The sequence below is a fragment of the Mesoplodon densirostris genome, chromosome 6, assembly GCF_025265405.1.
Source record: "Mesoplodon densirostris isolate mMesDen1 chromosome 6, mMesDen1 primary haplotype, whole genome shotgun sequence".
NCBI classification, from domain to species: Eukaryota; Metazoa; Chordata; class Mammalia; order Artiodactyla; family Ziphiidae; genus Mesoplodon; species Mesoplodon densirostris.
This window is the reverse complement of record NC_082666.1, coordinates 111,468,625-111,484,622: the sequence shown is the minus strand read 5'-3', so window position 1 is coordinate 111,484,622 and position 15,998 is coordinate 111,468,625. Positions and strand designations below refer to the sequence as shown.

Below are 15,998 nucleotides of genomic sequence, written 5' to 3'. Positions count from 1 at the left end.
CCACCTGCGGCCATCTCGCCCCTCACCTGCAGCTCGCACCAGGCTACCTCCACCCAGGTCTCCGTGTCCAGCCCCTTGTAGACCGTCTTGAAGGAGCCGCGGCCAAGCTCAATGTCGAACTTGAGGAAGCGGCCGTCCAGGGAGGTGGCCACAGCCTTGAGGTCGTCCTCGTCGTCGTCCTCCTCCTCGGGCTCCTCCCGGCGTGCGCGCCCGAGCTCGGGCCTCACCTCGAGAGCCCCCACGTCCTCCTTCCTCGCGGCCGCCGCCGCCTCCTCCTCGCGGGGGCCGCCCTCGGGGGCAGGCGCGGGCGAGGGCGCGGGGTCCGGGCCAGGCTCCTGCACGCCCGCGGGCTCAGGGCCGGGGACAGCAAGGTCGCCCAGCGGCGCTGCAGGCGCGTCAGGCGCGGGGACGGCCGGGCGACCGCGGGCGCGCTCGGCGATGAGGCGGCGTGTCTTGCAGAGTAGCAGCACCCTTCGCTGCAGCGGCTGCGGGGGCTGCGCGCCCGGCGACTCGGCCCCCTCCAGGCCCAGCGGCTCCTCCTGATCAGAATCCACCACGCTGCGTCGCAGGAAGCGCTGGGGCCCGGGCCGCGCCGCCCGCGCCCGCGGCACCGCCGCCGGCTCCGCCATGCCCGCGGGCCCCGCACCGCGCCCGGCCTCCATCAGTGCGCCGGGGGCGTCTCGGCGGCCGCCATCGTCGTCCATCTCTGCGAGCAAGGACACAGAGGCCCGTGTGAGCGCGGGCCTCGCCGCACCTGCCCGGGACGTGGGATGAGACAGCGCCGCCCCAGGGCCCGCGGCCTGCCCGCCCCGGCCGCGGAGGGGCCTACTGGGCTGTCCCTGGGGCGGGCGGGGGGTGGGGGGCTGCAGACTGGACCAGGAGGCCGGGCTGGGTGGGAGGGAGCCGTGCCCTGCTCAGGCCTGGGCCGGAGAGGAGCCCTGCTGTGCTGTCCCGGGGGACACGAGGGAGGCTGCAAAAGGGGCCGGAAGGCCGGGGAGAGGGGCACCTGCGCCCTGCCCAGCCCCGGGGAAGGGGGCCTACTAGGATGTCCCTGGGAGGTGGGGGTGGTTAAGACGGGGCCGGGAGGCCCGGGCTGGGGGAGTGGGGGTGCCGTGCCCTGGGCCGCGGAGGGGTGAAGAAGGCTGGGGAAGAAGGAGGTACTGGCCAGGCGGCGGCTCCACAAAGGACGCTGCCCGGGGCGCAGGAGGGGCGCGCGGGGAGGGGGATGCGGCGGCGCGGCGCGGCGCGCACACAAAGGCGGCGGGCGGGGGGCTCGGCACTCACAGGGCGAACAGGCGCCGTCCATGCCCGCGGCCCGGCGGCCCGGGCGGGCGAGGCCGCGCTCAGGGCCGGGATCCGCGCTCGGGGCTGGGGTCTGCGCTCGGTCCGGGGTCGCTCTCAGGGCCGGGGTCTGCGCTCCAAACCCGGATCACCCTCGGCGCCGGGTCGCGGAGCTACTTCCTCCAGCCGGCCCGCTGCGGGGCCGCGCTCCCGGGTGCTGCTTCAGCTCCGCGCGGCTGCGCTCCCGCACCGGCTCAGACCCTGCGCGCGAAGAGGGCGGGGCATTCGGCTGCCCGCCCCCGGCCTGAGCGGCGGGGCGGGGCCTGGCACGCCCACCTGTCCTCCGGCGCGCGCGGCCACCTGCGGGCCAGCCCCCGGGGCCGCGCAGGCCCACTGCGGCCCTCATGCTCGCCCTCTGGCGGGTACTGCTGGCCCCTGAGGATCTTTGGAATGCCCCACGCGGCTGCTGGCCGCGAATGATCTGTTATACCCCCTGCAAACCTGGCTTGGCCATCCTAGTTCGTCCACCTGGAAAGGCTGCCAGTTCCAAGACTCGGTCAGTCCAGGAAGACACCCTGAGCTGCAAGCCTATCCGTTTCAAGCCTGTCCATGATGACGTGCCTAGGCCTATCAAAGGGAAAACTGAGAAGAGATGGAGCTAAGCATGTTCCAGACAGACGCATGCAAGCCAGTCTGGCTTCCACCGTGCTCCCTGGGACATGCTCGTGGCATGTGGGCATCATGCCTGCCTGGTAATGGAGGAGATGACTGGCAATTCATGTCATCGCCGGCAGACTGCTGCCCACCGACAGCTGGCAGATGTACATAATACGGCAGCAGTATCCCCACACATTGCAGCGGCAACCTAGGTGCTGGGGGACTGGAGAGGACCTGTCCCTGACTCAGCGCTATGTGCTCTCTGAGCCCTTAGAGGTAGTTTTGGGCCGCCCTGTTTGCATACCTCTCATGACAGGGAGCTCACTCTCTCTGCCGGCCCATGACCCATGAGAACACAGCTAAGCAGTTAGGTCACAGTTTGCTCATCCATGAGATGGACATAATGGTCAGTGCACAGCTGGTGTTCAACAAATGCTTACAGAGGCAGGGAGGAAAGGAGACAGGGCCTACCCTCTGCCTCTGCTCCAGTCAGTTCCCAGCAAAGCCCACTGGTAGGAAGGTCAGGGTCTGGCCTTGCCCCCAGGGAGCCCCACTCAAGAGGTACTTTTGAGGATGGGTGTGCCTTTGAGTGGGCTCAGGGGTCAGTCTAGTGGTCAGACCCAGTGCAGCCGGGCCACCTCCCTGAGTGACCCCCACAGGCTACTACGTGGGGAGGTGGCTCCTCGCTTGACGACTATGTGGGGCCCACCCCAGGGTAGGTGAAACAGTGGAGAACCCAGGTCCCATAAGGGGACAGGGGCAAATGGTGGGACTGTGCCAGGAGAGCAGAGTTGGGGGCAACAGGGGTATCCAGGGGTGATGGGGGCAGCAGGGGTGTCCTGGGGTGATGGGGGCAGGGTAGGCTTCTCAGGGAACTGAAGGAAGGGTGCTGGGGCAGACAGATGGAGTGGGGGTATATGGACCTCGCAAGCTTGGGCTCCTAGGCCCTGGAAGCTCCTGCCACTGGGTGGGCAAATAATGGGGCCCCTGGGGCTCTGGCCCCTTGAGGAAGTCTCCCCATCCAGCGGGGGGCCAAGAAGTACTATAACACAGTTTTTTTCCCTCTCTTATAATAAGATGATGTAACATTTCTTTTACTCTGTTCTCTGTAAAAATTTGAAAACATGTTGAATTTTTAAATAACAGCTTCATTGGGATATAATTTAGATACCATAAAATTCACTCTTTCAGAGTGTACAATTCAGTGGGTTTTAGTATATTCATAGAGTTGTGTGACCATCACCACTGTCTCATTCCAGAACATTTCTTATCACCCCCAAAAGAAACCCATGCCCATTAGCAGTCACTCCACATTACCCCTCTCTCAGCCCCAGGCTAGCAGTAATCTACTTCCTGACTCTATAGATTTGCTTATTCCTAACATCACGTATAAATGGAATCATACAACAGTCCTTTGTGACTGGCTTCTTTCATTCAGCATGATGTTTCACTTAGTCCACATTATAGCATATATCAGTACTTCACTTCTTTTGTGGCCATATTGATTTTTTAAGAGCAAGTACTCATTAAAGAAATTTAAGATAGAAAAAGTAGAAATAAAAACTTTTTTAAGTTGTTACCCAAGTGTGATCCCATGGCACCTCCCGTGGCAGGCACATGTCCTTCCATGTGCAGCTGTCCACTCAGGAGACGCTCAGCAGGCTTGCATCAAATAACCAAATAATGGGGATGTCCCTGGTGGCGCAGTGGTTAAGAATCCTCCTGCCAAGGCAAGGGACACGGTTTCGAGCCCTGGTCCAGGAAGATCCCACATGCCGCGGAGTAACTAAGCCCATGCGCCACAACTACTGAGACTGAGCTCTAGAGCCCATGAGACACAACTACGGAGCCCATGTGACACAACTACTGAAGCCCACATGCCTAGAGCCCATGCTCTGCAACAAGAGAAGCCACCGCAATGAGAAGCCCGCTCACCGCAATGAAGAGTAACCCCCACTCGCCGCAACTAGAGAAAGCCCGTGCGCAGCAACGAAGACACAACGCAGCCAAAAAGTAAATACATTAAATAAATCAATTTATAAAAAATAACAATAATAACCAAATAATGATTCAAACCTTTTCTTTCCTATGCAGCAAGTTACCATTTAATTTTACACAGTTAGGCTCGCACCAGATGCTAGGTTTATATCCTAGCTGGTTCAGTCCAGAGAATGCGGCTTTAGCCCTCAGATGTCCTGGAATGTGCCGGTGTTTGAAATCCTCTACCCATCACCCTGCTGAAGTGAGCCTGCTGCCAGGTGTGGGGAATGCTATCAACACACAGGCTCCCCTCAGGGACCACTCCCAGACTGCACCACTCAGTTCCTGGCCCCCAGGAATTCTGTTTTAACGGACACAACTTTTAGAAACAACTTTTAAACTTTTCTGGTTAAAAGTCTGAAGAAGAACAGCTAAGACCACTCAGTGGTCATTCCTACCCATTCAGTGGCCTGAGCCATGGGGGTGCAGATCAGTCTCAGTGGGGAACTGCTAGGTGGGCACAGAGGGCACCTGCACACCTTCACACCAGCCTTCGACCTCTGCAGGAGTTGCGGTAAATTCGGGAGCTGGAGCACTGCGTTTGCCCTGACTGTCATCCTTGGTCACAGCCTGCCTTTCACTCTCAGCCTCTTCAGCACTCGGTAGAAGTAGACGGGGTGTGAATTCTTCTGGTTGCTCGCAAGAGATGATGTCAGTGTCCACCACCTGAGACCCACTGAGTGAGCCCTCTTTTAGTGTCTCAGAGCAGGATTGAAGTTGATCTGCAAAGAGAAGGGTCAAGTGGCCCTAGAGACCTGCGTGGATCATGAAATACAGAGACAGGCAGAAGAAAACACAGGTCATTTTCCATGTTTTCGTCTCTCCTAAAGCCCCAGGAATTCGACCTAGGGATCTTGAGTAACTGATAGCCATCCAAAATGGGGGTGGGTCACTGAGCCCAGTGGATGGTGGGGCCTCAAGTAAGTCATGCTGCTGAAATAATAATAATGATGATGGGGCTTCCCTGGTGGCGCAGTGGTTGAGAGTCCGCCTGCCGATGCGGGGGACACAGGTTCGTGCCCCGGTCTGGGAAGATCCCACATGCCGCGGAGTGGCTGGGCCCGTGAGCCATGGCCGCTGAGCCTGCGCGTCCGGAGCCTGTGCTCCGCAACGGGAGAGGCCACAACAGTGAGAGGCCCGCATACGACACACACACACAAAAAAGATGATGATCCCCAGTGCTGAGCTAAGTCCTTGCAGGAATTCTCTTGTCTTGCCCCACACTGTCCTAGAGGGCCCTGTTATCAGATGGGAAGCAGCAGAGAGGCAAAGAGACTCGCCTGAGTTAGTCGACTGCAGGCAGTGGGCCCGGAGGTGAACCAGGCCAACTTACCCACACCCCACAGTGAGCTGCCTCTCAGCCTGCAACTGCTGCCGTCCAGCCTTTCCAGGACTTTGTGGCCCGTCCTTGCCCATCGACTTTCCTAGCTCCAGGGGCCGGTCTTCGGCAAGCTGGCACATTTCTCCATCGTGCCAGCTCTCTCTCACCCTCTCTTAGCACCTCTGTCCACATGGCCCCTGGAGCTCTAGCTCTGCTGGCTCTGCTGTCACATGCCCGTGACCCAGCCCACCTCCAGCTCCACCCCATAGAGCACTGGGGCTGGGAGTCTGTGCTCCACCTCTCCCAGCCCCCAGCGGCTTCAGGGAGGCATTGCCAGAGGATGTGCTGGTGGCAGCCGATTGGAAGGGGCTCCCATCCACGTCCACTGGGCAGGGGGTAGAAAGAGCTCTCCATCAGGCTTCTTTTAGTCCCCAGAGCCAGTCACATGGCTGTGTTCCCCTTTGAGGAAGCAGCCAGAGCACAGCAGCTTCCCCCTCTACACTCCCAGCCCCCGGGGCTGAGCGTCCCCTGGGGTGGCTGCTCCTCCAAGCTCCACAGCTTCCTGCTGTCCATACCCAGAGTGTGCGCTGGAGTCTGGGTTTCAGTGGGAGCGGAGCCCCCATTGTGCTCACTCAGCCCTGCCAGCACCTGGCATCTAACCCCTCGTATTGAATGGATGTTCCACCCAGTCTCAGCCTCAGCGCTCTCCTCAACTCTAAACTCCTTCCTCTTAGGGGATCCGTCTTAATGGGCAGGCCGAGGAGTCAGGACCCTCCCTCAATTCTAGCTTGACCTCAGGCCCAACCACGTCGATCCACTGCCCTCCAGAGCAGCCACATCCCGGTGAGGCCCCAAATTCTGGGCCATGTTCTCCTCTTGGTGCTGATGGCGCACGCCAGCCCTCGCTCACCGCGGATCCACTGCCTCTGTCTCATCCTGCTGCCCAGTTGGATTCACTGAGCAGATTGACACAGGCTTCCCGGAAAGCAGTTCGCAGTTGGAGCAAGAATCTAAAAAAATGTTTATACCCTTTAGTAATTCCCTTTTGGGGAATTTATACAAGTGAAGTGACCAGCTATGCAGATAGTGGTGCATAAAGATGTTCACTGAAGGGCTGTTTATAGTAAACATTAGGAATAACGTAATGTTCAGCAATTGGAATATGGCTCAGTAAACTGTGTTATTCCTATGTAGTCAAATATGATGAGGCCATTTAAATGCTCTTCGTGGAGTTTTATAATGAGACAGGAGATAACTTGAAGTAACAGTGCACAGGAGAAAAACCGGAAGGGAACACACCAAAATGTTAGCAGTGGATGCTTCTGCTTTTGTGCATTTTTCTGCACTTTGGACAAGAGGCAACTCCACCTAATGTCTTGCCCGTGTCTTTTGGGAAAGAGGGGCACACTGATCCAGCAAGGGTCTAGAGGTATGGATCCAATTCAAATCCTGGCACCACCCATTGGCCATGACCTTCAATTCATTAATTAAGTTCTCTGAACTCCAGTTTCCTCAGTCACCAGGTGATGGTGGCACCCAGTTCCCGGCGTTGTGAAAGAATCGCTAAAGGAATCCCCAGGCGTCCAGCAGGCCAGTAGGACTGAAACATGATAGCCATCCTGGACTCTGGCCACCTCCTGCCTTGCCACCTGTCTCCTTGCTGGTGGGACCTGCCATGGAGAGAGGAATGGCCCCGATTCAAGAGAGCCATTCAATCCCCATTTCCACAGGGGGACATGGAGGTCTGAGGTCTTAGTGATTTGCTCAGGACCACAGAGCTAGCCAGTGGAGGGGCAAACATGTGGGCTCGTGCGGACAGAGCAGAGAGAAGGAGCATGGAGAGCCAGGTGCCACAGTGGCTTGGCAGGGTCCTCAGACCAGAGCCACGCCACTGTCCAGGGCAGGTTCTGACCGGTGGCCGAGTCAGGTTGTCCTGCCAGCTGGGGTAGCTGACTACCCCAGGGGTTCCCAGGGGTCTCTCCCACTCAGAGTTTCCACTTTATACTCAGTGGGCCCCATCAGCCCCCATCAGCTCCCAGGGCAGCCACACAATTTTCCATGTGATGCAGAAGAGGCATTTTCCTCTGGCTGGAGACTCAGCCTGCTTGACTTGGGGTTTTCCAGCAGACCCAGCTCGAATTGCAATGCCTGCCCCTGGGAATGCCTGTTCATTCAGAATGAAGAGGTGCCCAGGTGACATAATATATCATCAGACACCTGTCGAGCCTACTGGGGGCCAGGCCCAGTGCACACAGTGGAAAATGGCCACATCGCGTGAGGAGGCACTGCCTGTCTTTCAGCTATGCTTCCTTCTGCGGTGGCTTCATGCACACTCTGACCCTTCCTGGAGAAGGCACGCATGTCCACCAGCAGCGCCACGTCGAAATTCCCAGCTTTTCCCTCCATAGCCCTAGGGAAAGCCCAGGAATGAAATGTCTTTAGCTGACAGGTCACGTGTTCATCCCTGAACCACCCCTGTAGACAGGGCTGGGATGTTCTGATGTGCCAGACTGGGCACGTGTCTCCCATGGGTCCAAGGACTGCATGTGGGAGGAGGGCTTGTTCCAAAATAAGGGGAAGCATCCCACCTACACCCTGACCTTGACCTTGGGGAAGCAGTATTGGTTCCCCTTTGAAGACCTGCACCAACCTCCAGGGAGCCCCATGCACACTTCCTACCCTCGTGGCCTCAGTTTTCTCGTCTGCTAAATGGCTCACCTCATCACACCATGCAAGGGAGAATGCGAGGCTCCAAGACAACCTGGCACACAGTAGGTGCTCATTGAACACTAATGCCGCCCTCCTGGGCTCAGTGCTCCGCACACACCTGCCAAAGAAGCAGGTCACAGCCACTGGGGCCATCAGGCTGCAACATGTTTTTCTAGAAGGTTTTATGTGAACTACACATCCAGGAATGAAGTCACTGATCAATAACCCACAGCAGTGACCCCTCAATTAACAAATACTTATCGGTCTTAGAGACAGAATTGTCATTTTGCAAGATAATTGAGCACCAATGACCAGAAGCATACTCTGCTTTGAATAAGGACCTGAAATATGACTGGCATCCGCAGAGGGGTACTACAGGCAGCCTCAGGGCCTGGGGTGATTTCTGCATCATTATCACAGGGACAGCCAGGCAGGAGCTGAGCCCTAGAGCCCACAGGATAAGGACGTGGGGCATAATGTGCTGTGTTGGGGCTTGACATATTTCTGGTCTGTGTCTCTGAGGATGTGAGTGGGGGGGGGCAGGGTGCCTTGGTTCTGAAGCTGAGGGGCGGAGGCCAGAGCAGACACCAGCAAGAGCAAAGTAGGTCTTTTAACAGGAGGAGAAACCGAGGCTTAGAGATGAAAAGGGCAAGAGCATACAGTGAGCAGGCTACAGAACCAGGGCTCCAGGTTCAAAAGAGGCTTCGTCTCAGCTAGAGGGAGCTTTCCATGAACATTCGTCAGATGTGTGTGTGTGTTGGGGGGAACTTCCAGACACAAGAGCAACAGGGGACTGGGCAGGGAAGAGAGAGGGGGGATTTAAAAAGGAAAGGTAAAAAAAATAATAAAAAATAAAAAATAAATAAAAAGGAAAGGTAGGGGATTTCCCTGGTGGCACAGTGGTTAAGACTCTGTGCTCCCAATACAGGGGGCCCGGGTTTGATCCCTGGTCAGGGAACTAGATCCCACATGCATGCTGCAACTAAGAGTTCATATGCCACAACTAAGGAGGCCACATGCCACAACTAAGGAGCCCATGAGCCACAACTAAGGAGACCACCTGCCGCAACTAAAACCCGGCATTACCAAATAAATAAATAAATTTTTTTTAAGAAAAGGAAAGGTAAAACTGACCAAATTTTAAAATATTAAGAAACAAGATCAAAAGGCAGGCATTTCCTTGAGGAAAAAGATTCACAGCAGATACAAAAGGTAAGGGGAGTTATCATTAATATGCAAAAACTCATATGAGTCAATATGGGTTCAGTATGAGTGGAAAAGTCCAAATTCCCAAAAGAAAAGAGAGTGAAAGTCACACTCAGACAAGCACAGAAAGTCATGGAATGTGGAGAACCACAGTTTCGTCTCACCAGGAGCTGTCAGAAGGCAAGCAAGACAAACAGGCATCTTCACGTGGAGATTAGCAGTCCTGGTTTAATAATAAGGCCCGGTGCAGACAGGCAAGCTGCGAGCAAGTCGGTTGGTCCAGCCTTTCAGGAAAGCAGCTTGGAAAAGCCTCACACTTATTCTTACTCTGATTCGCTTTTGGGATCTACCCTGAGGAAAGCAAAGATTTAGACCTAGAGCGGTTTACCTTAGAATTAATATAAATGCCAAAAGATTGGAAATGAGAAAGTTCCAGGCGGAGGCCTGGGTAACCCTTCATTATCCTAGGCCAAGGGGTTTATGATCACTTGTTACTGCAGCAAATGTGGACTGATACACTCCACACTGGATTCCTGGCACAAGAAAGCTTGGTGTATCCTGGTAGCTCAAGGAACAATTGTTAACAGAGCAAATAAAGGAATGATCTCAAAGAAAATACACCAGATATCAGCAGTGGTTATTTTTATTTGGGTGAATTCCTTTTTTTTGTTTTTATGCCTTTCTGGCAGCCACAACTGTCCCACAGCTGTACCATGCACCCACCTGCTTGGCCAACCCTGAACCAGCTGCTGAGTCAGAAGTTTATGCATTTGTAATTGTGTCAGATTTTGTCAAATCGCTCTCAGGAGAGGTTGTACCAATTTACACTCCCACCAGTGATGTAGGCGTGCCCACAGAGCACGTTAATTGACTTTTGCATGAGGAGAAACTCCATATCCCAGCAAGGCTTTAATTTCCGTGTCTCCCATCATGCGTGAGCTCAGCCTCTGCCCGCGGGTCCAGACCAGTTTTCTTTTCTTTGAGCTGTCCTCATAGGGGCTGACATCTCCCTGCCCTGCTGACCCCCAGAACACCTTCGCTCAGCTTCTGAGTGGCTGGCTCTGTCTGCTCCGTCAGCCTTAGGGTCAGAAGTCACCTCCCCAGAGAGATGAGGTCCCTGAGAGGCCCACAGCCCTGCCTGAACTCATCCTTATCGAAGCATCTGCTTCTCTGTAACAGACACTCAGGTCCCAGCCCAGGGACCCTGCTCCCCTGGTGCTGGCACCTCCATCTTCCCAGCAGACCCTGAGCCAGTTGGAGATGAATCTGTGCTAACTGATCCATCTCATTCTTCTGAGCTCCCTACTGAGCAAGGCCTTTAGCCTCAAGACAGAGGCCTGTATGTGGCCATCAGGAGTGTGGCCTGGACTGAAGTCCAGCCCCTGGGCCACTGTAGGCCACACCACCCTGAGGGAGAGATGCCTGGGCTGGGTACCCTGCAATAAGTTCACCTCTTGGGCCTCAGTTTCCTATCTGCCAACCCCCAATGTCACCATAAATATGACAGAGCAGACATCTGCAGTGCTTATAGTAGGCAGCCTAGGCCAGAACATAGGAGGATTGGTCACTGCAGCTCTAGGCAGCTGAGGACCATGCCCCTGAGCTCTCCATCCTCCCCCAGATTATGCTGGGGCTGGGTCAGCGTCCACTGTCAGCCTGTGCCATGGTTGGGGTGAGGGGCTGCTGGATTGATCAATTAGTCCATGCCTGGTCCCTGCCAGCCAGACCCCCAACTCCGTGGTCCCCATGGCTGCCTGCAGCCCATGCCCGGCTCCGGCGGTAGAGGCCAGCGTCCCCCACACCACATGGACCGATGACTGTGGGTAGTGCTGACTGGAGTCCAGGGTGTTCTCAGGGTGGCACCTGGGGAGGGGCCAGCATGGTCCAGGGGTGCACAGGGACCGGCCATTCACAAAGCACCAGCACCAGCATTCACTCACGGGGTCCCAAGGTAGCCTGGCCCATTATCACACCCCCAAAGGAGGTGACCTCCGCAAGGGCAGGGACATCCATCAGGTCACTCAGCTGGGTCTCCATGAGGCTGCATCCTGCTCTCTTCAGAATGACCCAACCCCCCTCAGTCCCTCCCTCCCTGCAGCCCGGGCAAGCCAGGGCGTGAACACCTGCTTTGAGAGCAACAGCTCGGGACTCCATTCACAGCAGCATTTTAGTCCCACCTTTTCCAACAAGAATACAGCATAGGACTCAGCATTCCGGGAGCCCAGCAGGTCTCTCACACTCCACCCCCTGCCTGTTTCCCTCCACATGGAGGTGCCGGCTTCTGTGTCCTCAGACGCATTTTCTACACGTGGACCCTTTCCCTCCTGGGTTTGCCCAAGTGGGGGTAGGCCAGGCACACTGCAGACTCACTTTCCTCAAAATTCTGGTCATTGGTTTGTCTATTTATATTGTAAACACCTTCCACTGCAAAATGCAAAACAAACCCAGAAACGTGCATTAAACAGACTAAAGAATCACTACAAAGTACACACTCACGTGACACCGGCGGTGATGCCAGAACTCTGTCCTCCTGGGTCCTGACACCCCAGAGGTGGCCCCAACCCTGCTTTCACAGTAATCACAGCCTGGATGCTGTTTTGTTGTCTGTCATTTTGCTACCAGATGAACACCTGCAAACCTTACCGATGACTTTGCCAGGGCAAGGGCAAGGCAGGAGAAGCACCGGGTGAGCCTTTCCAACCTCAAAACCACAAGGGCCCAGGGAGCCTAGCTCGAGTCTGAACGCCCTGTCTGCCATGTCATGGAGCAGGGCCTCACACCCGGAAGTCCTGCTGCTGCTTCCACTGAGAGCGTCCCCAAGGCCTGTGGTCGGTGTGTAGGCGCCTGCAGCACGGAGGACCATGGCCCTATACTCCGTCACTCAGGTGACACTGATGGGCTGTTTGGGGAAGGTTGCTCAGAACATCCTGGTGAGGGTTCCCACACTTCCCTTGGGCCTGTGCCAGCAGGGGAGCTGCTCTCATGGTGGGCAGCCCTGGGGGGCCGTCCCACTCCCCCCGCCCTCCCCAGGGAACCTAGCCCAGCCAGTGGGTGAGTGGACCTTGCTGTATTCATGCTCATTGAAGACCATCACTTCCAGTTCACCTTCCTCTGTTGATGGCCACGTGGCATTGTGTTGCATCATGTGCCAGGTTTATCTTCCCAAGCCCTGTTGTGGGCATTTTGGTGACTCCACCCTTTTGCTTCTACAAAAACAGAATAACCTGTGGAAATGCAGCTCATGGGGTAAATGCCTAGACGTGGAGTCAGCTAGCCCCAGCACCCCTATCCACACCAAGGTCCCATCCAGGTCCCCAAACTCAGCTGAAACTAACAAAGCCTGTCAGCCTTGACTTTCACCAGCCCACCGTGCTGAAACGGGAGGCCACACCTCAACTCTTCAGGGTCTTCACATGGTCCTCCCACTGGCAGTGTGGAGGCCAGAGCCAGCCCTGTGAACTCTCTCACAGATGGGGCCTCTCTCCCGCACTCCCACCTCAGGAATCACCTCGCACCCACCTTTTCTAGTATTTAAGTATTTTCTTTGAGATAAGTGCTCGCATCCCCATAAACATCTGCTACTTTTTCTCTTTCTTTTTTTTTTTTTTTTGCGGTACATGGGCCTCTCACTGTTGCGGCCTCTCCCGTTGTGGAGCACAGGCTCCGGACGTGCAGGCTCAGCGGCCATGGCTCACGGGCCCAGCCGCTCCGCGGCATGTGGGATCTTCCCGGACCGGGGCACGAACCCATGTCCCCTGCATCGGCAGGCGGACTCTCAACCACTGCGCCACCAGGGAAGCCCCTACTTTTTCTCTTATGTCTTGACTGAAGCAGTGTGCTATCAGAGAAAGTTCTGAGAAGGGGACTTCACCTCTAACCCCAACACCCAACCTGACAGCCATCATGCTGCGCTGTGTCCCCTCTAGACTATACATGGGCACACGTGTTTCAAAGTGTGTTCATTCATTCCTTCAGCAAACACTCACTAGGTCTTTCCTAGTGGGTCCAGGACCCAGCCCAGAACAGTCTAGCCACTGATGAGGTGCAAAGACCAGTTCCCACCTGATCCAAGCAGTGTCCATGCTCATCGCCGACTCTGCAGGTTCCCTGTGGAGGGGGGCTGGGAGGTGGATGGTTCCCCTGGGAGGACCGAGCCTGCAGCCTTGCACCCTCATCTTCTTCCACAAGAATTTAACACAAATGGAGCGAGGCCCTGCAGCCACAGGTGGAGGCAGCCAGGAGGCTCAGTGGTCTTGAGGGGGTGGTGGCACCCTTCTCCAGCCTCAGTTTCCCCACTTGCAAGGTGAGGATGGGCAGATGAGTGAATGAATGTGGTGGTCTCTGCTCAAAGGATTAGAGGGTGGAAGGAAAGGAAGGAGGGAGGGAGGGAGGGACACAGAGAAGGAGGGAAGGGAGAAGGGGAAGGAAGGAGGGAGGGAAGGGAGGAAAGATGAATAGGCAAAAAACAGGATCACAATCTGTCAAGGATAAACTAGGAAGTGGCCCCCGTATGGTCAGCTGTGAAACCCTGGACAGGTTCACTGACCTCTCTGAGCTCTCCTTGTTGACCTGCAGGATGAAAACTATAATAATAGAGGGGAAGATAGCTCATCCTGGATTCCCAGCACCTGGAGCTCCCAGACCCGGCACTGTTCTGGCACTTTTCTTGGCTGTGCACTTTAAGAAGCACACCATGGTGCTCAGTGCCCGGTCATGGTCAGCTCGTGATATACACCCCACTGTGCTGGGCTCCTCAGGGTGGGGAAGTGCTGCTTCTATCTGACTTCACCCTAACCTCACTGCGGATCAGCAGTTCAGTCGCAGGGCCAATTATAAAACAGTGTTTATTTGTTATTTAGTTGAATAAATTAATCTACTCTGAGGTACTGTGTGTACCTCTGGAGATATTTTTTGAATGCATGCATGTTGTGCATGACAGAGAAAATCAACATCATCTGGTCCAGCCCCCAGCTGATACAGGAAGCCCCTCCCCAGGACCTGAGGGGTGACAGCCAGCCCTGCTGGCATCTCTCCAGGATGGGAGCACACGGCCTTCAAGATGCCCAGACTTACTGCAGACCTGATGTTCCTGTGTTGTAACTGCCCTGGGTCAGCCAAGCAGGGTCCCGAATCACAGTGCGAAATGAATGAGGACATGAATTTGACAGAAAGCTGGAAATATGTGGAAACTGGGCAGAAACGTTTAAGAATGCCCTGGGTTGGGGGGCCAGAGTTGCAAGGACATGACCAACCCTCAGCCACCACATATCACACTGAGCAAGTAAGTCTTTTTTTAATTGAGACATCACTTATATACCATAAAATTCCCCTTTTAAAGTGTACAATTCAGTGGTTGTTAGCACATTCACAGACTTATGCAACCATCACCACTGACCCAGAATGTTCTCGTCACCCCCAAAGGATACCCCGCTCTCCCGACTGAAGCAGGGAGCACAATGGCCTTCAACTACCACCACCTACCTCTTCTACTGAAGAGATGAAACAAAATTTAGAAACGATGTTTGCATTGAAGACCAGAAAAGTAGACACTACAAGACTGAAGACAGAGGTAATCTAAGAAACATCCACAGCAGTGACCAGCCCAAGTTCTTTGAAAAGTATCTCAGAGATGTCAACTGTTCTTTCAAGATTCAAGATGGACAAGAAGCAATTTGACTGGCTTCTTGGTTTAGCTGTTAGTCTCGAATATGGAGATAATGCTGAAAAATACAAGGATTTGGTACCTGATAATGCAAAAAATGCTGACAATGCAACTAAAAATGCAGAGCCCATGATCAATTTGGATGTAAATAATCCTAATTTTAGGGCTGGTGTCATGGTCCAGGCTAACTTTCAGAGTCAGTTTATGGTGGTTACCTGACAGTGCTTCAGGCAATTAGCATTTTGGTCCAAGAGCCCTGACACAGGATGTAGCTGCTAGCACAAACCCAGCAGAAGAGGTCTTGCCTGTTGGTTTAGACAAGTATATTCTTGGTTTTGACGCAAGAGACGTGGTTCTTAATGAAGCTGGTCAAATCCTGCACTTGCTGCATATAGAAGAGCTCAGAGAGCTGCAGACAAAAATTAATGCAGCCAGAGTGGCTGTTCAGGTGACTACTGCTGATCCAAAGACAGACCACGGACTGGAGAAAGTTGGAAGATGAACATTTTAGAATTTTAGCTTCCCCCTTACCTAGTGCTCTCTGGCATATATTTGGAAATCAAATACCACATTTTCAATGGAAGAATCCCAGAAATTTTACTATGTTCTAGAGAGCTACCATCATTGCCTTTTCTTTAATAAAGTTGAGGAAAGTGGAAAACAAAAAACAGATCCTGTACCCATCAGGCAATCACTCACCACTCAGGGCCCCCCAGACCTTGACAACCACGAATCTACTTTCTGTCTCTGCCTATTCAGGACATTTTATATAAATAGAATCATACCATACATGACCTTTTGTGCCTGGCTTCCTGCACTCAGCATATTTTCCAGATTCATCCACATTGTAGCAGGTACTGGCACTTCACCCCTTTTATGGCTGATTAATATTCCATTGTTTGGATATACCACATTTTGTTTAATCCATCATCCAATGGTGTACGTTTGGGTTGTTTCTGTTTTTTGGCTATTACGAACATTCGTGTACATGTTTTTGTATATATCTAAGTGGAGTTGCTGGGTCGTAAGGTAATTCTGTGTTAACTGTTTGAGGAACCACCAAACTGTTCTCCACAGTGGCTGCACCATTTTACTTTCCCACCAGCAGTGTAAGGGCTCCAA

At 54.4% G+C, this 15,998-nt stretch overlaps 1 protein-coding gene and 1 pseudogene across 6 annotated transcripts in view; one reads left to right on the top strand and one right to left on the bottom strand.

Moving 5' to 3' along the window:
* The window catches only part of WNK2 (WNK lysine deficient protein kinase 2), a 160,328-nt gene extending 158,954 nt beyond the window's left edge, over positions 1-1,374 (bottom strand). For all 6 annotated transcript variants that reach the window (XM_060101216.1, XM_060101219.1, XM_060101221.1 and 3 more), the window contains exons 1-2: positions 1,285-1,374; positions 27-706 (exon numbers count right to left, since the gene is read on the bottom strand). In XM_060101216.1, the coding sequence (XP_059957199.1) occupies positions 27-704 (678 nt within the window). In that variant the 5' untranslated portion in view covers positions 705-706; positions 1,285-1,374. The remainder of the gene's footprint in view (positions 1-26; positions 707-1,284) is intronic.
* Positions 1,226-15,378, top strand: LOC132491690 (RNA transcription, translation and transport factor protein-like; annotated as a pseudogene).
* Positions 15,379-15,998: the final 620 nt, after the last annotated feature.